General features: G+C 39.9%; 2 protein-coding genes across 4 annotated transcripts in view; one reads left to right on the top strand and one right to left on the bottom strand.

Moving 5' to 3' along the window:
* Positions 1–24,338, top strand: part of PHF20L1 (PHD finger protein 20 like 1) — a 211,504-nt gene that overhangs the window by 148,813 nt on the left and 38,353 nt on the right. The gene's annotated exons all lie outside the window — the stretch shown is intronic.
* SLA (Src like adaptor) lies at positions 2,396–24,037 on the bottom strand. Of its 3 annotated transcripts, XM_030509366.1 has the most exons (8): positions 23,845–24,029; positions 18,881–18,975; positions 13,112–13,211; positions 9,716–9,802; positions 8,299–8,402; positions 7,119–7,250; positions 5,092–5,221; positions 2,396–4,123 (listed from the first exon to the last, which is right to left on the bottom strand). In XM_030509366.1, the coding sequence occupies exons 2-8, from the start codon at positions 18,939–18,941 to the stop codon at positions 3,904–3,906; spliced, it is 834 nt and encodes a 277-aa protein (XP_030365226.1). In that variant the 5' UTR covers positions 18,942–18,975; positions 23,845–24,029; the 3' UTR covers positions 2,396–3,903. The 3 variants fall into 3 exon arrangements, with proteins under 3 accessions (XP_030365226.1, XP_030365234.1, XP_030365216.1); XM_030509374.1 differs by lacking the exons at positions 18,881–18,975; positions 23,845–24,029 and adding an exon at positions 15,385–15,562; XM_030509356.1 differs by lacking the exon at positions 2,396–4,123 and having other exon boundaries at positions 4,395–5,221; positions 23,845–24,037.

Below are 24,338 nucleotides of genomic sequence, written 5' to 3'. Positions count from 1 at the left end.
TTGACTCGAAAATGGTGACATCTCTATTTGATAATTTTTCTTCAGTGTGCCCTTGCTCCAGGAAATATAACTTACCTTTCGCATCCCCATGTCTTAATAAGATTATTTTAATTGCATCACTCTAGTGGGGAAGGCAAGGGAAGTTGTTGACAATTGCTGTTCAGTAGTTGCTTTTTTGTGTCATTCTCTGATAGTTCCTCACACAGTTCCTACAGGTTTGCTCAGCTCTTGGCATTGCAGGTACCCATATTCTAGCAATTGGCATTGCTAGAAACTCATAGTCCTTTTCTTTCAGAGTACAGTTACATCCTATCCTTTCTCTGAAGGCACACACCCTTTACTGACATGGCTCAGGATGGGGCCCAGTGAAAGCTGTAGCAAGATACAGTGCAATTTACCAGTTGAGCAACTTATGAAAGGGAAATGCAAGGACCTCTTTGCTTAACGTTACTTCTGGAGTGTAGTTACACATTATGTCTTGTCTTTTGTAAAATAAAGTTTGAACTCCTCCTTCTTCCTACAGCAGGACGTCAAGTAATGGAAAACAGTGGCAAGTGCAATGAGCAGGCAGGTGCATCAATTCTTCCCACTAACCTAGCGTTTGTAACAACAATTTTCTTCCTGGGACTGCAGACCAGTATCTTGGCATATCAGGATCTCCACTTATTTCGAAGTAATGTTAAGTATTTATCCTGACAGGGTCACGGTGGGTTTAGTTTTCTTGTGAAATACACTGATGAAATCAAAAGCAAGCAGTAATAGCAGTGGCTTGATTTTTTAATTCGTTTTTTGGTAATGAAATGATGCAGAATGCAACTGTTGGTTTACTCAGATTTCTCACCTAGACCTCTTGTAAAGGGATGCATCTTGGTTTTGTTCCAAATGCCAAAATCATTGTGTACTTTTAATTTTACTGTAAAAAAGGACGTACACACAGATTAAGAATCATGAAAGTGAGAATATGTACCAGATATAGCTTTCCTGAGGGGAAAATCCCATGAAGCAATACAGCTTTTCTGCAAAAGTTAGTTTTGTGCTCTTTGTTTGGTGTTTGTCCTGAATAACGAAATGAGAATGTTTCTGAGCATGCAGAGAGGTGTGATGTATGAAGCTTTCTCTACAAGATGTGCACCTGAAATAGCAAAGTGTTGTCGAGTTTCCTATGTCTGCCTATAATAGATTTTGTTTGGAACAGATCTGAAGAAAGATGGTACAAAATCACTGCAAAGCTGTTGTGGGGACTTTTTGTAACTTATTTCAGCTTTCAGTAGTATGATTAGAAAAAAGTAGTTTCAGTGATTTTGGTCTTGTTTAAAATCAATTAAGAGCATTAACCTGGTGTTTGACTGCACCTTTTGATTAATTAATTTTTTCACCAGTGCAATTTTGATGTGGAAGGGTGGATCAATAGTATGGATTGCCTCCATCTCTTGCAGGAGGTTGTGGAGGGAAATCTGTTAGGTGTCCCCTCCAGGCATTCCCTAGTGGGTGTCAGGAGGAGAGTTCCCAGCTTCCTCCACCCAACACAAGGGAAGACACCAGGTCCCTCCTGGGCATGCAAGCAGGTCAGCCAATGGTGGAAAGAACAGATTTATTGCCCTACTGAAAACTACTGCAATCAGCTGACACAAACCCTAAATGTCCTATGATTAGCTACCCTTTAAATACCTTTTCTTCCCCCTTTTCCTATTTCCCCTTTTTTTTTTCCTTTACCAGCCTCATTCCTTCTCAAACAAACCAACCACCTCTGATTAATTTCTCTTCATTGGCCCCACTTCTTCTACATCCCTACCCAAATTTGGTATTTCTGATATTGCTTCTTAGGTAAACTCAGATTTTTATAAGCAACCTTGGTGCTGTTGGCCCTTGCAAGATCGTGTTTCCCAAAAGGTCCCAAGTATAGTTTTTCAGTACTTGTGAGAAACTGCCAGACCTCACAGAATTTCCCCCTGACCATCTGTGAAATCCAGCCATCCCTTATGGCACAATTCATAAGTTTTTGTCACCTTTTCTTGTTGTTACTGCAAGGGTGAGCAAGCAATGGCACAGGTTGCCCAGGAAAGTTGTGGCGTCTCCATCCCTGGAGGTATTCAAAAGCTGTCTGGACATTGCCCTGGGCAACTGGCTCTTGGTGGCCCTACTTGAGCAGGGTGGTTGCAGCAGGTGACCTCCAGAGATCCCTTCCAACCTGAGCTGGTCTGTGATTTTGTGGACCTGTTGCCATCAGAACATATCCCCTCCTACAGAGCATGTTCCAAGTGCTGCCCAGTTACATGGAATTCAGCAGAAGAATCCAAGAGCCCATCAAAGATGCCTTCTGTCACATCATTGCAAGACTGGGTGCTTGTACTAGTTGCACATAAGGTTTTCCATTGTCTAAAAGCAACACAAAGTAACTACTGGATATTATTTTAATGAATAAATACAAGTCATGACTTAAGAATCTGTAATGCTCCCCATATAATATTTCACTGGGTAAAACGCAGTCACCATAACATATTGATGATCAGTAACAGCAATGGGATCATACAAACACCTAGAGTTCCTGAGTTCATCTTGCTTTGTGGTTTTCAATGTTTACCAGACAAATTACATTCATCCTATAAGTTCTGAAATATGTTTAAACAGGCTGTGAACTATTTTGATGTCTGAATCTCTCTTGCTAGTGCAAATGATCTGTTACAAGATCTAAAGGGCACACATTTGTGCTAAGAAGTATTTACAGAGAACATATATATATAAATCCAATTCCATCTCTCTTGAAACCTTCATTACTCAAATCTGTGCAAAAAGGTATGACATAATATTAGATTGGAAAGATCTTGACTCAAGAACATGGATTGCAGCATTTTACACCCGGAGATGTGACTACTTGATTTAGAAATCAATGCCAAGTCAGGTTCAAAGGACCATGCTAACTGCTTCTTTAAGGGTACATATATATAGAAAAATTCTCTAATTTGTGAAATTTCAGATAACCCAGTTACAAATCTTTAAGAAGTTTGATAAAATGTGTCATTACTATTTCACGTAACTTTCTTTAGACAGGAAGTTCAGAAAACTCTAACATCCACTGTTGCTGATTTACTCTCTTAGTTTAATTATTTAAAAAGCTGCTATTAATATAAATATTGTACATAAATATGGGGCTGCCTTCTGGACATGAGGTTAAAATCTGGTCTTCTACACATGAAAGTTCACACCTTTACAAGCCTACCTTTGCAGTTAGGTATGTATAAGTATACCTAACATATATATATATGCAAAATATACATTTTATTTTCAATTAAAAATCTCTTTGTTCTCTGTTTTATATCTGGTAGATTATGAGCAGCTGAGTTAGGCTTTTGCTTGTACTCTCAGCTCAGGGCTAAACAAGAACTGCTTTTCTCAGTGAGTTAATCCTGTTCTTAATTTTATGACCACTTTGTGACACTACAGGCCACTACCTTCTCCTTATGGAGAAGAAAAAGGTTCATTTTTTCAATGTAGGTAGTTCTGTAAAGATGGTTTTCAGCATTGTGGAGAATACCAGAGTAAGACTTAATTTAAGCTCTTGAGCTGTAGTCAGTCCTTCGCTATGCAGTCACCTTTGTACAGTGCTGGACATCACCCTTGGTGAAGAGTCATCTGCCTCACTTGGCTTTTGACTTAGAGTCTAACTCAGTTTACCCTGCTTGTGACCAGGTTCTAGTATCAGGTGCACTGGGGATGTTCCCAGCATATGCCGTGGCTGAGATAGCATCCTTAAGGAGGTCTCTGGTTAATATTCAGAAGCATTGCCAGTGTTTGATCATCAGCTGGTGTGCTTCTGCCTCTTGGCTGTTGAAGGGCTGCAGGACCACAGGATGCTCTGGGTTTCTCTTCTAACTCCTCAGTTTCGCCCTCCTGGTTGTCTTACATTTAGTCTTCATAGTATGTAGGTGGCAAGTGAAGGGTACTCTTGCGTTTGCACCCTGTGTATATAAAAGATTGGGCTTTCTTCTTTCTGGCACTGGCAAAAGAAGTGTTGTCATCCCCTGTTAAGGAGAGGTAGGAAGCGATACTTTCTCTCAATCCATAGCTAAGACAAGAATCATCCATTGCTGCCAGGGTGCTTTCAGTATTTTCAGTCACCTCCAGCCTTTAAAAGAAGAAAATTTTGTTACCATTTTAGCTACTTGAACTGAGCCTGTTAGTATAGTATTAAGAGTTGTTAAATTAAATGATGTTGGGTTTGTTGTATAAAAAAAATTTCAGTCTCATAAATCACCAGATATTTCTGTCAGTGGTTTCTGAATCAGTCAGTGCATCAGTAGTATCTTAGTATCTAAATATTCTTCAGCATCTGAAAAGGAAATAACATCTACATACTTTCTTTCTTCTTAATCTGTAGGAAAAATGGCCTCAATACTGCACAAAATTTTCTTGCATTTGTAAGCAAATGAATATGCTTTGTGAAGGAAGGGTGGTAGAAGGAAATTTACACTTCAGAAAGAAGAGGTGCTTTTGTTTCTGAAGGTGGTTGTTCCACCAGCTTCTGAAACCTGACCTGCTTTCTCTGGTTGCAGTCAAGATACTAGAAATCTCATGAACCTTGAGCTAGGCTCTATATTGAGAGAGACACAGCAGGAAAGATTTATGCTGGGATAATGTGTTCCTTGTGTGGGTGCTGCTTCTTGGATGGCCACCATGTGAAAAAGAGGGAGCCATTTCTGACTGATGGGGCTCACCTGTAAGCCACTGCATGTTACTGTGCCATTGGTGGTGGGTCTGACTTAGGCTTTATGGCCTGCATCTTTCTCCTACACCCTTGGTGGAGAGGACTCATGAGTCCCAAAGGGACTGCTTATGTGGCCACACTCAGCTGGATATGAGAAATGACAATTAGCTATGCTTTCTTTCGAAGTTAGACCAAGATTATCAGTTAGAGAGCTGGACATCCAGTTTTCATGGGTTAACCTGCTGTCAACAGCTTTGAACATTGTCTGATCTTTAAAACTGATCTCAGGAGAAGGAAATGGCTGTTTCTTCTGTGTTGTAAGTACAAGCATATAGAAGGCTGGAAAAAAACCCTTGTTGTTTCTGGCAGCCTGTGTTGTAATGTGGTACCTGTGAATATTTCTCCAGTTAAAGTTTTTATTCCGCATCACCACAGGAGGAACTTGGTTCATTACACTGTTGTTAGTGCACTGGGTAAGACAAGGTGTTGTAAGGACACAGCAGAGACCATCAGCAACTTCTGGAGAAGGAAATGAATACACAGTTAGTCTTCATTCACAGTTATCTTCACTGTTTTCTTTCCCTGGTGCATATTCAAACAAACGGTTTTGGACATGGCAATAGTAATCAATAAATTGTATGTTCTCAGCAAGGTCACTGTAACACAGGCTTAACTTTTCCTTTCCTCATACCTTTTGCCTTTTAATTTATCATGGGGCATATGTCCCCCAGTACAAGTGAGGAACTGGGACACAGAAAGATAAAGTGACTTGCCCAAAGTCTGGTAGGAAGTCTGTGACAGAGGAAGGACTTAAACTCAGGTTTCCTGAGTCCTCAGTGAGTTCTGCTTTTGCTTCCCATCATCTTAGCCATGCAAACAGAGTGTAAAATAGGTGTAAGATGCAACCACTCAGGTTGGATTGTATGTGCACCTATTCTGCTGTGGAACATGGCTATGGAATGAATCAGGGTTCACATGTAACTTTCATCTAAGTTTCTTCTCTCCGTCTTCTTGCTCCACTAGGAACATTGAAAATGTTTTTCTGCCCAAGTAGAGAACATCGTGGCTGAATGATAGTGTTTTACATCTGCCTTATTTCAGAGTGAGATTCTGTTATGTCATGGTGAAGGAAGGTGGAGAGCTCAATCTCACTATGTCTTCTCTTACACATAAAACTCAAATAAAAATGTTAATTGTTATAAGTTTTGAGTTCTCCACACCCCAAATGTTAGCTTTTGACTGTTTGCCTCTTTCTAAGTGGAGAAAGGTGTCAGCTAACTAGAATGCAAAAAATGCCCCAAATAATATCCCATCCAAATTCTGTTTATATCATTGAAGTTTAAAGTTTCTTTTGCATGTTTTGAATGTGAATATGGCTTTTTTCTTCAGTTTATCAGAGTACTCTTTGGCCAACAAACTTTTTCATTTACCTATGAAATATACAGATATGGTAGCTTTACGCTTGAGTACCCGTTACTAATTAAAGCACAGAACCTATTGTTCTCTTCTTTTTATGCAATCAACTTATTGCAATCTTCCTTCCTCATTTTAAAATGTTCTCATTTTAATGCATGGTACCTGCAGCCACTTAATCATGTCATTTGTCAAATTATCTCTCTGACACAGGTTAAATTGCCATGAATCTGTAAAACTATCATTGAAATGGGTGTCATCCATTGGTCTGATATTAGTAAAAGTGACAGCTGAGTCTAGATTTGAGCTAACAGCTTGAGCCCCTTGAGATAACTTCTGCTGATAAAATGCAGCCATCCCTAAAGTAATAGGGAAGAAACTAACAACATTTCTGAGAATTTTCTGCTGCAGATAAGGCTGTGTGATTTAGTGGTTCCTAAGAGAAATGTGATTGCAGAACCTGGTCTTGCATGTCCTGATGCTATCTGTCTGTTCATATGCTAAATAAGTAAATCAAAGGCATGTCCATGCTGGTAAACTGTGACCTTGGGACCCAGAACCATGACTTGCATCTGCACAGCATAGCATTTTCTTACACCCAAACTTTGACTTTAGCCGTGCTCTGAGAGGAGTTGGGCATCCCTGTCCTGTGCTAACCTCCAAACTGTATGTGAAAGCTGTCTACTGAAGTTCTAGACACTAGTGTTCAGACCAAATAGTGTTACTGACGTGGCCATACAATGTCATATACCCATATGGGTAAAGCCTATCTGTCTTTATTTATATGAGTTCTTGGGTTGATTTCAGTTGTACCGTTAAGGGTAGCATATTTGTATTTAGGATCAAATATAAAGTAAAACATATAAGCCAAAAGTTTTCCATTACTTATTCTGTGGCAGTAGCTGCAAGTCTTGGACAAAGGCAAAACTTCTTGTTCTGCATCTTTGATAGATTGTTTTACAGTTACCAGTGGAAAATATGTTTATCCTGCAATTCTTTTTACCTGAGTAGTGATTCACAAGGTCTTCAAGGCACTGAAAGGTTTGTCGTGGAGAGATGTAATACCAGTTATTTGGAAGGCGGAAGATCCTGTAATGTTTCACTTGCCTGTGCCGCACTGACAAGGAATATAACCCTGGGAAAAGAGGAAAGCTCATTACACCAAAGTAGGGCCCTAATTCTGGATGGATAGAAGTGACCACAACCAGACTATCTGTTAGATGTGTGTTAGACCCAAAAGGTCCCAGAAAGATCTGGAAAAAACTAAGTGGCCATCCCAATTTCTACTTGGAGAGTATACTTCATATTTATACTTAAGTATAACAAAGAGAACAAAGGGCCCAACAAAGAGAGCAAAGGGCCCAAGTCCAACATCAGGGCCTGAGATTTGGATTGAATTTGGACTTGGATTTTCCTGTTCCTTTGTCTAAAACTGTTTGTTTTAAAACTATTGTTCAGCATGTGGTTGGTAAAGGCTGAATGTTGATCCTTAATTTCTTTCAATTTAGTATAGCTATTATAAAACTAATTGGCCTGTGGTATGCAAGAGATCAGGGGATATGGTTTATTATTCCCTTCTAACTGTAGTATCATGATATTAGCATGTGTTCTGCTTCAGGGAAAGGGAAGATAACATTGCACAATGGGAGATGTATTCCCATTGAAGAGCATTAAAGTATAAAGTATGTTCAGTCCAATTCCCATGTAGCAACAGAATTGCTGTGAAAGAAAATTAAATTGAAGGCATGTCATTTTTAAAAAGTAAATAGAAGAAACAATCTGTTTATATAAGAAATTCACTTATTAACCACCCCACTGCTCAGCGTGTGTTTTATAGCTTCTTCAGGCAATCTTTTGTGGACTAAGACAAATCTGTGACTTTTCCTCCATTTGAAAAGTCCCACTGCATAACAAGCTTTGCATGAGACCAAAGTAAATAATAGCGTTTGAACAACTGTGTCTTTTTTGTGCTGATGCCTGTGGAACTTTCCATGGCCATTGCTAACCCTGTTGCCAGCACTGACTGATGAAGATTGGCACGCTGTACTGGGTGCCTTTGCCTTCCCAGTACGTACATTTTCTGGTTTCGGACTGGTGCATATGAAAAAGGACAGTGAGTGAATTAAAAAGCTGTAAAACTCTTAATGCCTGAGGTCAAGGCAGGGAAAATGGTATTTTCTCACCTTTCCTAGTTTCACTCTCTCTGATCATGAAGGAGCCGACCTTGGTGTTGGGTAGCAATAGGAGTTCCTCTGCTTTTTCTCTTCCCAACCCTTCAAATAACCAGCTGTGAAGCAGGAAAAAACAAATTCTGAAGTCTGGATACCAGTGACACAGAGAGCAGCATGTGGCTGTGAACGTGCAGTATTAGCCAGGAAAAGTGACTGCAAAAACAACACTGTGGCTTTCTATAGTTATTCTCTCAACTGTGTCCAGGCATATTTCCCCAGTTTATGGAGAAAATCTTGCTCTCATTGAGTTCCATTACTTCTGTGAGACTAGAGAAGAATGAATAAAGTTTGGACTTAGGGAAAACAAGACTTTTCAAGCTGCCTTGATCTGAATTGTTGGGGACATATCCATATGCTACATCAATGACATATCTGTGGCATTAGTCAAATCCCTCTTTTTCATTTAAACCACTTTTGTTAACGCCAAATTGTATTTGATTCTATGGTAAATAAACCCAAACACTAGACAGTTATTCTACTTATGCTAAGGAACAGTCCAGCCAGTTAAATAAATTGGCTTTGTGGATAAGGGAAAGTGGAATTAGGCCTACTGATTTTCGCCGTAGCTTGGTGCACTGCTGTATTTTGCCACAGATGATAGTGTCTAACCCTGTAACTGAGCTTGTTTGGCTGGTGTATGAGTTACTGGCACTTTATTTTAAAGTTGTTCTTGTGTGTTTGATTCAGTGTGCTATCAGCAAAATAGTCTTGGGAAAGCTTCAGACAGTAGCTTCCATCATCATATCTGTGCCTTGTCTTTGTGAAAGCATCTTTATTTCAGGAGGATGTAAAAGCATATTAAAATTAGAGCACTTTCATAAATCACAGTGAAGTTTGCAGTTCATATGCCAGAAAGGTTTTAAGTGTGTTTAATGTTTTTTTTTCTGACTGATGTCTAGGGCAACAAGAAACCTCTGAACCATCCTTAGGTCTTCCAGTGTGAGAGTTTACATTCCTGAATGGTTTATTAGTCTTTTTATTTGTTCTTTTTGGTCTGTTTTTTCATGAGCAATTCTAGCTTAAATTTTCCTTTTTGCAAATATCAAAAATCCTTTCTAAATAGGGTCTTTTTATTAATGTCTTTAAATTAGAGATCAGTCTATGCAACAGAACTATTTTAAATAGATTACATTTGAGGGTTTTTTTTGACCCTTTTCAGCATTTAAAACTAGGATTTTCCTTTTCACATAATCGAAATCTAGGTATGGATTTGATGTTCTGTGATTTCAAAGGAAATATTTTAGACAATAAATAAAATTTCTGTCTGCTTAGTCACTATTGGCATTGTTCTCATGACACTGAATAACTGATCAGGACAGTATATGTAGAAACATAGTGTTGAAAGGCTATAGGAAATACATTTACTTACCCATGGTAAACCTTTGCTACATATTTTCCTGGAATATAGTTTTCTCGACCTGTTGTAAGGGAATGGACTCTCCACCAACCTCCCTCACTGCATGAAAGCAAAAGAAGGGATATATTTTCAGATGTACTTTCAGACTTTGTCCTCATTTTAGCAATTAGTTCAGACATACAAATTGGCTCATAACCTTCTGTCTGTGTTCCTGAATCTACATATTCAGAAAGGGACCCAAGTTTGTTCCGTTTAAGATGGTTCCATTTCTAAACCTACATCAGGATTAAATTTGGACACAGAAACAAGCTCCATTTGTCCCTTTGAAATTACATAAGTAATAAAATATTTTTTCTGTAGTTAAAAGAGGAAGGGTAAATACTCGGTGGTTAAACCATGCTGTGCTCTGCCTTCCCGCAGCTAGACTTGTACTGGTATCCAGGATATCCAGCTTTTGGCTGAGTATGCTGTATCTGGACAGCCCTGGAGTTACTCCTGTAACATCAGGTTAGAGATACCCAGCACCCTGTCTGCCTGGGAACAGGTTTTCAGTCTAACAGAACCTGGTTCATGGTTTGCTCTTTTCCTTCTTTTTAGTGAGTTGCTGACCAGAGTCCGATAAATAAAACCTCATAGCTGAAACTAGGTGACTAGATGTATGTTTTTTCAGTGCTATATCTTAGGTTCTTGCTGTGATACTGAATGGTGGCTTTGGCTTTTGAATCCCTTAGGAAGGGCAGGGTAACAAGGATTTTCACAGGGATGCTGCAGAGATTTAGTGATTAGTGCAAGGATGCTGATGGTTGATAGGTTCTCTCCACCTTTTACTTTAAAAGTCTGAATCCAAATAATAGCTTATCTTGTGTTTGAATGCTGGTTTTGTGGATGTTCATATAAATGCTCCCAAATAATGCCCGCACTCCAGAACAGTGTCTTGGTGTATGTCAAAACAGCTGATTTGAAAACATTTAGGATTTACTTTCTGAGTTATAGCTGCTGGGACCATGGTCCAGAGTGTATATGCTGAGGGAAAAAGGGAAGTGTCTAGTGCTCAGAGCTGGAAATTTCAGATCCCCGCAAGTTTTGCTTGTGGGTTTCCAGCTGACATGAAATTATGTGTAAGATATTTAGGTTATTTTGTGTGTTTTTTCCATACAGCTCTCCCAGAGAGAACCAAGAATTGCAGTGACAAAATCCCTGATAGTCTCAGCATCTCCTTCCCCTTCAAACTAATACTACTAATCCTGAGAAATCCCTATGATGATTATAAGTCTTAAAGCATCACATCTCTCATGGGGCAGGAGCCACTGAACTTATGTAGATTGGGGAGATTATTGGAGGACATCTGATTTGACTACTGCCAGTTCAATGCTGTTGTTTGTTTGGTGAGGAAAGGTGCCTGGCAAGTGTGAAGAGTGAGACACTGTGCCAGTGGTGCTTATCTGACCCTGCTGAACCAGAGCAGTCACAATGTCTGTGAGGAGTTGTGTTTTCTATGGGGGTTCCATATATCATGGTCCTGGCAGGACTGGTGGGGCTGGTTGCCATTACATGTAGTTGCTTTGGTAGAAGGCTGAAAAGCTGCCGATGCAAAAGCAGCACGTGGTGCCTGCTCCTTCTGGCTCTCTGTGGAGACTCCTCATCTGTCATGCTGTGGTCATGCCTGCTATGCTGCTCTTCCCTTTCACTGCATTTGCTTCTTTGAAGTAATTGAGGAAAAGATTATAGCTACAGCCTGTGTGCAGCAGGAGCCTGCAGGCAAACAGTTCCTATTAACATCAGCACATACCCCAGCAGGGAAGAGCAGGTCCTTCATTAAGACACTGTGCTTTGCATAGAGTATTGGAGTGTTTTGTATTCTGTGAACAAGCTGATTCAAAACAGGAAGAGGAAAGTTCCCATCCAGGCTTGCTTTGGCTCTTATTTACTATTAGGAGAAGCTCTTGATCACTGCACAACAGACAAACGCAATAAACCTGCTGCTACAGAAGCCTAGTTCTATTAGAAGCTGTTCATCCAGCGCATGTATGCCAGTGATATGCCACAGATATAATTCCCATTGATAGAGGCATATGTAGTTATGTGGCACTGTGAGGGATCGTAGATAATGAAAGCTGGGAGTGAGGCTTTAACCTGGAATTTCCAAACTAAAGCAATTTTGCCATGTCGTGTATGTTACTCAAAGTGCGGCAAGGTTTAAACAGCTTGAAGTTACCAGAGAAGAATTCCCCTGGTTTAGGGAAGCTCTCCGTCAGCAGAAAATTCATCTAGTGGTATTGTCTGAGCCCTGTGACCTCTAAGTTCAGGGAGGCAGGGAAAGCACTTTGTCAGTAGAACATAACTGCAGCCATTCTGGATGAGACCAAAGGTCTGCATAGCCCTGCTGACAAAGGCCACTATGGGTTATGGTGGCCTGGAGCAGAGTCCAAGGATTCACCAATTGTGTGTGATTTTTGAGTATTTCAGTCCTCTCCAACTATTTGATGCTCTGATTTCCTCAGGTAGAGAATTTTCTTTAAGAATTTAGAAATGGTTGGAGATTTCTCTGCTATGATGTGTCTGATCACCCCTTGAATCCATTGCTTCACCAGCTGCAAAAATGAAATCTTTCTTTTCTGTTTAATCAGTGCAAACAGTGATTTTGGGGCCAAGAAACATCCAGGAGGTCACTGTGTGCTGATACAAGTTGTGCATGAAAGAATATCAGGGCTGCCGGCTTCCATTTTTCAAGAAGTGTACTCACTAGTGTGTGGCAATATCTGCACAATGCTTAAGGTCAGTCAGAACTAGTGCTCTTAAGCCTACTTCCTTTTGGGGCTCATTAGTTATTGAGTGGAACTACCTGGGAAATCTCTGACTTTTTTCTTTTTTTCCCCACTAAGAAAATGTAGAATCAACTAAAATATTTAAGAAGGGAAAAAAAAAAGCACTATTTTTTTATTTTTGTTAGAGTTGCCTTAGGGTGAAATGCTAAGATGTGATCATAAAGACTTGTTAGATAAAAAGGATGAGAGAGAAAATGAGAGACACTTGTCTTAGAGAAAGTCAGAAAAATAGTTATTTTTCTATGTGATTCAGACTAATTTTGCTCTCACTCTGTTTTCCACTAACATGGGGGGATACTTTCTCAAAATCATTTTTCAAAGCAGAATTCTTTTTTGAGTCCTACTTTAGAACAGAGTCTGAATCCAGCTTCAGAAACCACGTCAGAGGAACCCAAGGATCAAAGAACAATCTGAAACCCTAAATCCTTAAATTGTAGGGAAATTTGCACCATGGCCAAGCATCCTTCCTTGCAAATTCTGAACTCAGTTCATTTTGCTGAAGTGCATCCAGTTTGGACCACATGCGGGTAACAAAGCTTTGCATCGATTGTAACAAAACCTAATTTAAAAAGGGTCAACTTACTCTGATAGCACACGTAGTTTTTCCCCTACATGAAATATAGGTTGACTTATGTCTGACGAAGGATAGTCATAGAGGACAGCAAGGAAATCACTCTCTTGACCTGTTAAAGAAGAAAGAAAATGTCACTTAACCCAAGATAGAGTGCTGAAGCAGAAATGTATTTTTCATTATATATGTTACATTTTACATAGTAGGTCAACGGGGGGAAAAAAATCTCACTCTGAAATGTCACTTGGTAAAGGTAAAGAGCTAAAGATGAGTCTGTAACTTTATAAGAAGAATGTGAAGATACTAGAAATGAAAAAAATCATTTGGTTAATTGTAAGCAACTAAATTTAGACCTCTTTTTTTCTAGCAATTACCATATTTAAAGGACATATTCAGTTTGAAACTAGCAAAATTAGTAAGTATTTATAGTATTAGGAAGTAACCCAGTTTAATGTCACTGTCTCTAAATGCCTCCAGCTATGATTTTGAGCCAAGCTGATGCATTACATTTGAGGAAAGGAAGATGCATGTTGAATTGTTCCATCATTTAACACCACAGATAGTTCAAAGTCTGAAATTAGTTTAGATCAAGGACTATAACAGTGTGGCCATTATTGCCCATTTCCCATCACATAAAAATTAGCTTGGTGAACAGCCAGCATACTTTGTTCTCCTCCATTGAAGGGGAAGTAATAACTAGGGGTAGCACATGATGCCCTTATCTTCAATTAAAGAAGAGCAGCAACATGGGATTTTATAATAAAATGATTGTACAACTGCAACTTTCAGAACTGAGGTCAGTAAAGAGGTAAGATGACCTTTACATCGGTTGGGATGGCTCTGGGCCTTACAACACTGTGTAGGACACTTGCTGGTCTCCTGGGTTTCTGAAGGATGGAGGAGGCACTTTGACCTAGACTGGCGTTATCAAACCTTCAAGAGCTCCTCATCCAGTAGGAACCCTCCACCTCCAGCAGGGTCAGCACCTTGTTCCTTAGTAATACCATCTAGCAGGATGTATGCAGAGTTACTTTGATCTACGCACTTGACCACTTTGTGCAGCTCAACATGCGCAAAAATGGGAATGAGTTCAGGGAAGGAGAGAATGAAATTACCCTGAGACATAGACATACTGCTGTATCTTAGATTTTCTTGTTTAATATAAATTCCTCTTCAACTTGTCTTTAAGGAAGACAATTCTTTAGGGAAACCTAGAAGCAGCATCCTGAATGAATGCTGAGACTGACTCTGTTTTCAGCTTCTGTCTCCCAGGGCCTTACAAATAACTCACAGTGATAATGAAGAAAGGCTTAAGGAAACACGCAAGTCTGCAGGAAAGAAATAGTTTCAAGAGAAAAGATTTTACACTTGTTATCCTTACAGCAGGGATGATGAGAATACAATTGTTACAGAAAATATTAGGTTAAAAGGAGTGTTTTCTCAGTTGATTTTGAGTAGCTGTTTGTTGTTATGTTACAGGGACCTGTGTTACGCAAAGTAGTGGATAATTTTACCCTAATAGTCAAGCTGACTGTAAGCGTTTTTAGTCTTCCTAGCCTTTACTCATTGAAGTAGCCCCATGATACAGTAAATGAGCATCCTTATGGATGCATAGATGTGCAGACTCTGGAATAGACATTTATGAGTTTGAGAGTGTGTTTAGTATTAGTATTGCTATGGTTTTCTCAGTTGATTGGTGTCACTGAATTAAACAGGACTAGCCCGGTACCTTTGTATTAATCAACCAACTGCTGTGATTAGTCTACTGTAACTTATCATACAATTAGTTCAGCTATACCGAAGAAGTTGTGTGCTAAGCATGCCTTTGATTGCTTCCCTGTTCTGCACTAAAAATTAAGAGCCACCTTCTCTGTCTATGAAACTGCTTGGTACCTGAGGCTAACAAGACCTAAGTATTGGTGCTGAGTCTATTTCAACAAAGCAAGATCTTTACCCAGGACTACGAGAAATATATGCCAGAAGGTATGCTGTAAGAACTGCAGAATAGGGATAAAGTGCCATCGCCTAATTTCTCATTGCAGATTGTTAGACAGCAGTTGGACACAGAATGTCACTTTTTTTAACTTAATGACAATGCCTTTAGCAGTGATCTTTTTAAACTTATGCTGTTTATTTGTAAACATTTTGTTTCCATACTGAAAGGGTGGAAAACAAGGGCTTTTCTGCTCTCCTTCCTTGTGTACCAGTGTTTTGCATGTTGTTATGCACTGAAGGGTACGTGATTTTTTTTTCTACTCTGGCAAGATCTGTGTTACTTTGCTTACACTTTCATCTTTATATTAGTTTTTGTTTCAATTTTGCACGTGAATTTGTAGTTCTGAAAAGGAAGGAATTAATCACAGTGTTGGCTGCCATATCCATGCAAACGTTACCTCTTAAACTACATGTACTTGTATTAAAGTGAAAGTAAAAGGGTTTTGTACTACTCAAAACCTTTCAACCTTCCTACTCCACAAACAAAACCTCACTTTAATTGGTATTTAAATCAAACCTCATTGGGGTTTTTGGTCATGTAAAATACCCCACCACTCTACAACATTTCACAGAACCCATACTAGCTCCTTTCAAACACAAAAGCCTTGAAACAGAGACTAAACAAATGACGTTGTTTCTCCACACCCAGATATCACAGTGATCTAATAGATTTGATCTGATGAGCTCCCCACACTTTTAAGTTGTAAAAGAAAGTAGAAAGCTTGCCTGAGTTTTCCTAACAGAGCGTCTCCTCTGCAGGGTGATGTTGGTTACATTTCAAATGGAACAACTCAGAGTGGAAAGATCGAAGCACACTCATTTCCACTGAATCTGGGTGTTAAATCTGGATGGGGGGTTTTTTTTTAGGAGTAGCAAATGAATATGAAATACATGCTAGCTCTATATGTCTGCATCCCTGGATGTCTTGCAAAGTGTGAGACTGAACACTGCACGCTTCAAATTATTCATTGTGAACGGACTACGAAGCACTGTAGGAGAGAAGAGAGAGCACAGGCAGAGTGTATACCAGAGAGGGTAAAGGAGGGCAATGGTGTGTGTCTGAGAGGCTGTCTGTACAGCAGCCATAAGGTGTGGTTGCAGAATCACACTGATGTACCCAAATTAGATCTAAACCAGCCAGCTTGGGAACTGAGAGTTATGCAGGTGCAGCTCAGTGAGGATTAACCCTTGATTCACAGTCCCAAGAAGAGGAGGGGGGTGGGCTCACAACCCCATATAACCCCTTGCTGCTGTAGCTGCTATAAGTACCTAGGTTATGCCAGGGATGCCCATACAGTGTGCTTTCAGATGGAGTGCAGTCATATTTGGAGTCTAAATGCCTCCTTGGGAAGCGCAACTTATGCACTGTTCCCTTTCTCAAGAGCAAGACTGATGCACTAAAGATGAAGCAAGCATGTTTTGCTTTCAGTGCAGATCTCAGGCAGCACAAGGTGCTTATAGGGGTCTGAAGAACATATCCACACTGCTTTTTCTAATAACTGTTAGGACTATTCTAAGTCTGTGGATTGGATCCTCCACCTCACTTAAAGGTGGTTCTTCATGGCCTGGGGGAAGTCTTCCATGTTTGGTGGTGTGATTTGGAATTTGATCACTCAGGAAGACAAATAGATACAAACTCACTGGATTAACCCCAATGTAAGCTTTTAGTACTAAGTTCCTTTTCTGTTTTCATTGGATTTGGATGACAGCACTGATGTTTGTATTCCCAACTTCAATTAGCAACATCTAAGCCATTATGAAAGATGCTGGTCTCATCCAGGCTAAGAGCTATGTAGGCTGTTAAATCTTATAATCATAGAATAGTTTGGGTTGGAAGGGGCCTTTTAAAGTCATCTAGTCCAATGCCCTGCAACGAGCAGGGACATCTTCAACTAGATCAAGTTGCTCAGAGCTCTGTCCAACCTGACTGTGATTGTTTTCAGGGATGGGACATCTACAAGACAACCTGTTCCAGTGTTCCACCACCCTCAATGTAAAAACATTCTTCATTATATATAGTCTAAATCTACCCTCTTTTTGTTTGAAATCGTTACCCTTTGTCTTATTGCTACAGGCCCTGCTAAAAAGTCTCTCCCCATCTTTCTTGTAAGCCCCCTTTAAGTATCAAAAGACGGCAAAAAGGACTTCCCAGAGCCTTCTCTTCTCTCAGCATTTCTTCACAGGAAAGGTGTTCTATTGCTCTGATCATTTTTGTGACCAAAAAGTTGCTTAAACATAGGTATGTGGTGCAATTTCAGCTGTGTGGGTGTCTGAGACATCCCTACAGCCTTGGTAGATGCCACTGCAGCTATGGGAGACTTGTTCCCTCCCCACATGGCAGCCCAAGGTCAGGCAGGATCTGACAAAGCACCTTTCTAGATGTGCTAGACATGTAGGAGAGTGCAAGTAGATCGAGCCCTGAATTCCTAAATGGGTAATTTCCCCATGCAATTGCTGTGCTGTCAATGTTCGCTGAGTTATCTTTCAGGGGAATGTTCCATTTACAGCACTAGAAGTGATGCAGTTGGCTTTAACCCTATTAAATCCTGACTTTTAGCGTATGCAGGAACAATTCAGACTTGGTCAGAGCCATGGCACTGACCCCTCACTGCCCTGCTGATCAGCAAGGTCCTGCTCTGAGTATGAACATGTCTCTGTTTTGATGGTCATGGTATTTGTGACAGCAGTTGTTGGGAATGTCAACATATGACACTCTTCTTCACAAAAAACCCCCTGTCAATTCGTGTGGGTTAACTTCAAACGGAAATGTTATGGGCCTCTGAGTAGTATTTGGTCTGTGCTTCATCAGGACCCAGGGCTGCCTGGCTGTCGGTATCAGCTAGTTCTTCACTATGCTAAAAGCAGGACTGGGTTCCCTTCCAACACTAATGAAACCAAGCTGATTCCCTATCCTTACAATAATGAGCAGCCCAACTTTTTCATGGAAAACCCCAAACCTTTGATTAATGCCTTCCCCCTATAAAAAATACCCCAAAACTCCAAACAAAAAATCAAAACTGTTTTCTCTTCCTCACCTTTGGGAAGTCATGTACTGCAGCTCTTGTACCCATTGTCTTTTGTATCACAGCATGAGAGCTGGGGCTGTACTGACTCCCCACCTACTCACTGGTACTTTGGGAGTAGCAGGTCACTGACTCCTTCTTGCTTTCACTTTCAGATGCATGACCTCTACTGGCCTCCGGAGGGGGCTTTGCAACCTGGTTTTTCACGTGTGGATGCATAGGCTAGATGTGTTACATCCTCCTTTGGCAGCTTGGTCTGGGAAATGTGTGTTTCCATACAACCTTTATTGATAAACTTAGTGACAAGTTGACTGTATGCTACTTTCAATGCAACTGTCTAAAAGTGGACTTCAGGTTCAGGGCAAGCATAACATCATTAAGGGTTCTAACCTTAAATGAAGCAACCCCAAATGTCAAGAACAAGTTTTTGTATAAAATATCCCATGCAATTATGCCAAAATACATTATTTCTGGTTTCTGAAGCAGTGCTTCAGTGCTTTCTGCATTGGAAGGAATGTCTTTCAAGGAGCACCAGCAAAAGCTAGTTTTACCATTTGGGGGTTTTAATTAATGTACTTCTTGGAAAAAGAGCTTGAACATACCTAAAAATAACCACTGTCTAGTGGATTCCCTCCTTCTCCCACAGGAGTCATGCACTTGCATGCTCTAACTACGTCAGGCGGAAGAAGGAAGACACATGGAGGAATGCACCATATATTTTGAACATCTTTTTTCTCTTGAAAGAAATTAAATGCATGCTTACCCATTTGGCTCGGCACATTTGTCTCTTCGGAGGCTCTTGGTGTTTTCATGGTATTTCCCATTGCGCTCTCTAATTCCGTCAAAGCTCTTTCAGAACTAAATCAAAGGAGACATTGAAATTAAACATGAGCATAACACCTGCTGTGCCGACAGATGAGAAATGACCTAGTTTGGGTGTCTCCGGTTTTATACAGTTTTGCTTTTGAGAACTCTTGTGTCAAATTCATGTGAGAGTTTTACATACTTGCTAAACTCTCACCACTTTGGGGCTTTTATCAGGGGAATAGCAGAAAACCACAGCTAGGGAAGTTGCTCAGAAGAATGCAATGTAGTAAAAGTTTCCATTACCAGTACCTCAGCACAATAGGAAGTCACAGCAAAGCCATGCCCGCACAGTTTCATATACAAAATGTTCTTTGCAGTGTTTGGAGCTCTGAAGCTACAAAGAATAAAGCATAAAGCCAGTGGTGCAAATTCTTGTCTTTAAAAGTCTTGGTGGATGTACAACAAATAGTATCAGAGAATCGTGGAACTATGTATTGTGAGAGGGACAGTTCATTCTCATGGCTTTACTGTACTCATCCTAATTCTTCCTCTCAGAAGTCAGAGAGAAAACCCTTTGGATGTGGAAGATGCCTCATGCTATGGTGTATTTTCAGAAGCAGAGGAGAATCAGCTGTATCTGTTTGTACATTAAAGCAAAATCACTTAACACTGCTATCTGATAGGTAATTATTTTAAACATATATTTGTCAGTTGCCCTTGAAAATGATATTAGGAGCTCCAGCAGCATCGTGTGGGTATTCTGCATCTTTCAGTCTTTTCTAGCTTAAATATTTCAAAGAGGATTACTGCCTTTGGTATGCTGCTTGTTACTTACAACCGGCTGGAGCCTGACGGTGCTAGCTGGAGAGGTGTCTAATTTGAGAAACAGTACTGCTGAAATCAGTGAGACTTTCTTACCGATTGTCTTATTTTAAGATTGGTAGAATTTAGGATATTGCTTAATAATATAAATTTCTGATATCTTGCAGCCAGGATAGGAAGACACCCTGCAGAATAAAATGCAGTTTGAAAGAAAGATAATTCATCTCCTAGCGAATGCAAGTAGATCAGTGCTAAAACAGATGGTAAAGCAGTGTGACTCTACCTCATCTGATTTTCAAGCTTCCTAGTTCTTGTTCCCAAAGGCTCTTTGCTAGAAGTCTCTATTTCACTGGCCAAATGGTATGTTACCGTTTCACTGCACTCAGGAGCTAGCTTGCGGCACATCTGTAGGATGCAGCTGTGCCAGGGTCTTTCTGACAAGTGTCTGAAATCTGCTTACACAAGAACAAAAACCTGTTTCATGGTATGATATAAGTAGTCTAGAAGCTGAATAAAAAGGCAGCCTTAAATTTAAATAAACTATTTGGGCACTCATATTTGAATAAAAGGGACTCTCAATTGAAAACAAAAAATCATTCTCTGCTTAAATGCACCTAAGATTCTAAAACTGAAATCAGAATTAATTTTGGATTCAATTTGGCAGGAACTGTGTGCTTCCAAGACTGTAATTTCCTGAACTATGAATATTTTTTTTTTTTTGCAAGACCTGATTATAATTTCTTCAACATTTTTCTCTGTTTTATCCCATAAAGAATATGAGGCATAGGCATAGGAATAGTGCAGCCAGTATTTTGGCTGCAGATACAATAGATGTTCCTGGCTCTTCTTCAACTTAGCCAGCAGAATTTCTTGGGCATGGCGATAGAGAGCTCAACAGGGCTGAAAAAGTCAGCCAGAGAAGTGGAATATATACCTGCAGAGATAACCTCTGCTGAGCTCTGTGCTGTAGTAGCTGCATTTCTGCAGTAGTTGAAAAGGGCAGTTCAAATCTGGCTCAGTGTATAGTAAACAAGCTGCAGTTACCAAAAATATAGTGCAATTCCAGATAGGTGCCAAGCGTGGCAGCATAAATATCTTATGCCCATCTATAATTTTAATGCATTTGTTACTTAAATGAGAATAGTACTTGAATTTTGTGTCACAAAAGTCTGGAAAAATAAGAAAAAAAATCCTACCTCTATGTACCTCTTTATTCTGGGTCTTGGTATTTGAGGGCCAGGAGAGGAAGTCATCCTACTAGCGATCAGACTTGGGACAGTGCTTTCAAGGGCTTTTTTTCCTACTCTTAAGATACCATGGGCACAATTTTCCGGTGTGCCTGAGTCACTTTGGAAAGTGATACGTAGCATTTGTACATGATGGAAAGACTTGTAAATTTTACATCACACAAACTTTCTAAAAGCATGGCATTTTGAGCAAGGCACCTTCATTTTCCTAGATGGTATCTAGGGGTCTAAACTCCAAACATTGCTTTAAAAATACATCAAGTGGTTTTGAAAGTTTGCTTATGTGTAGTTTGTAATTAAACAACTTGCTATCTAGTGCACATGGATGAAGCAATGGGCATGTGCCTACTTTTTGCAGAGCACATCCAAAAGTGGCCTGGCTCACTTCTGCCATTGTTCTCAAAGAAGCTTTGAAGTCAACAGGACAGAGCATGCAGCTCAGAGCTGCTACTTTAGATGTAGAAGAATCTGGCTTACGGAAGATACAAATGTTATAAAGTAGTTACAGGAACAGTGAAGAGCAATGAAGTTTTGGACTTTGATGTCACTAGCGTGACAGTTTGCTGTGTCTCATTACATTTTCCATGCTGTTTTACTGCCACTTATTACCACTGGTGGCCATATAAAGTCTTGAAAGGAACAGAGAGTTCAAGATGTTCTCTAAAGTCGTGGCAGAAGTGTTCAATAAAAACAAGCAAATGGAAAGCTGTGATCACTGCTGTTGATATCCAAAGTGATTAAAAGGAAAATGACAGATATCAGACTCTGTTTTACCACGAAGGCCACTTGTCATTATGCATTTGAGCTGAGAATGCGTCTATAGTCCAGTCAAAGGTGGTGGAGTGAATGCCCTGAGGCATGGCTTAACTCTGACATTTGAAAATGAGATGAAAATGGAAGAAATTGGAAGTTTTATTTGAAACGGGGGAGGGTGGGGGCAAAACATTGTTTCTCCTTGCCCACTGGCAATGGTGTATCACTGGTTTTAGAATAACAGAGTATGAATTAGTATCCCAAGTATTTCTAAAACAACAGTGCACATGAGCCTAAGCGTGTGATAGAACTTAATGCCTTAAGTAGTTTGTGCTTGCATTGAGCATTGGCAGTGCAATACAAATCCATTGTATCACTAGATGATAAACTCTATGGTGGTTTTCTGAAATTCTGAGATACTCTGCAAAAATAGATTTAGAGGAAACTGTTGAGCATCTTGTGGCCAAGACAATTTTATATCATTTAAATCAATAACAGAATAATAATAGTTTTATAGATTATATTCTTTTGAAATGGGGAATCCATTCCAGGCACTGCACCTCACTTTAAGTTGATGACAGTTTGGTACACGAGTAGAGGTGACATCTGTGTCTTACGGAAGCAGATAATTATGCCAGATCCAAAGAAAATCATTCACTGAGGGAGATTTGGGAGGAATTAAGGAGGGGTGATAGACTCTAAGCTCACACTGTCTATCAACCCAAAGCCCAGCATGGAGGAATGAGCTGCTGTTCAGCTTGGAGGAACCACTGTGCTGCCGGGCTGCAAACCAAACTCTACCTGCAGCTCTCCCCACTCACAGGCCACCTCCTCAGGCTTGTGTGGAAATGTGATTTTAACCATTAAGATCACATTTGCAGTCTTCTTTGGTCCTATCTCCTCTCCCCTTTCCACTTGTACAATGCTGTTTAAGGAAGGCTGGTCACTGCAGCCATAGCTGTTGCAAACACACAGCTAGTAGGATTTAGTGATCGTTACTGCTTTATTTTTGCTGCCAAAAGGAAGCACCTATAGCCTCAGTCCTGATTTGTGTCCTATTTATCACTGATAAATAGGCAGAGCTCTCAGCAGATCTGAACTCTTCACCTGTCAAGACTGGAGTCTCACTGACCTACATCGTGTGTCCCAAGAACCTGTCGTACAATTTACACCTTCCGTTCCCGTGTGCAGCACATGTAGCAAGAATTTCCTCTCTCAGAATCTGTCCTCTGAGAAAACATGCTTCTGGAGCAGTTAAATAGCACAGTACATAGGAGAGTCCATTGCTTTGAAAGAACTTTATCAAAGTTATATTTGAAATGGTTGAGAATTAAGAAATGAAATTAAAATAATAAGATAAATAAAAAGGCGAGATAAGCACCTGAATAAAGCCCCTCTGCAAGGAATACTGCAGACTAGTAAAATTAGAACATTCACCATTTCTGAGATGCTGCACCCTATTTTTTGGAACCTGATATTTACTTCAAGGTCTTAAAATTTAATTCTCAGTAAGATTCACAGGTAATGTCTTGAAAATGAAAGCACCGGCACCCTGTTATTTTTCATTTTGGGGGAAAAAAAAGGCAGCTTAGATTTCAGAAGCTGTATATTCTTTAGTGGATTTCCCTTAATTTGTCATTAATCAAAATGAGCATCCTTTCGGCTTTGAGGCATTTATACCTTTGCACTTAAAAGAACAAGATAATGCTGTAATCAAGGTAATTCACAGAAACATGCAACTATGAAACAACGTAGAAATACCACATTATGCAAACTTCTAACACTCTGAATAAAAAGCCCACTAATCTGTGGGCTCATATTTTGAGTTCTAGTGCAATGCAATTTGCTTCAGCATCAGGTCCTATGCATCTATCTTACTGTGAGCTTTCAGCAGAAAACTCCTTGTCCCTTCTGCCTTTAGTACACACTTATGAAAAGGATCAAGGCAGGCTATTCTATTTCTACCTTTGCTGGTACTTGAAATCCATGGTCTGAATATTGTCATTGTTAATGAAATAGAACTCCCTTTTATATAAATAAAATTGAAACATTTGGTCCCATATGCAGATAATCTAAAATGTATCAGAGCAATGATTACCTTTAAATGCTAGGCATGCTATTCCAGGTTGCAGTATCTCTCATAAAAGCCGTAGTCATAATACTGCTCTCATGCTGCCAGCAAGGTTTAGCTGATCAAGTCGAGGAGCAGCCGGTCGAATGAGTGTGTTGTGAAGTTCACGCTGTCATGTAGAGCAGCATTTGCCAAACAGGCCACATACTTCCTCTCTGAGAAATAAGGAAGGCTCAAAGTGTTTGCAACAGATGAGGTTCCTGTTGCGAGTCACTACTCAAGACACTTTTTATCGGTGGGCTGAGAAAAACAGGGAGGTTTTCAACATGTTGCACGGCTGGTTTTAGCAGATATAAAAAAATGAGCAAAATAACCTGTTTAAATTATCTACACAAAAAAGGCTTCTCTTTCTCTCTTTTTTCCTTCTTCCAAATTTATTTATCTAGTACCATTCAGTCCCCAACTGTTTCATTTTATGTAGCTTTGCTAGTTTTTTCACACAGACAGGAAGAGGCGCAAAA

This window comes from Strigops habroptila, chromosome 1, assembly GCF_004027225.2.
Source record: "Strigops habroptila isolate Jane chromosome 1, bStrHab1.2.pri, whole genome shotgun sequence".
Lineage (NCBI taxonomy): Eukaryota > Metazoa > Chordata > Aves > Psittaciformes > Psittacidae > Strigops > Strigops habroptila.
Note: the sequence above shows the minus strand (reverse complement) of the source record. Positions and strands in the feature narration are given on the sequence as shown.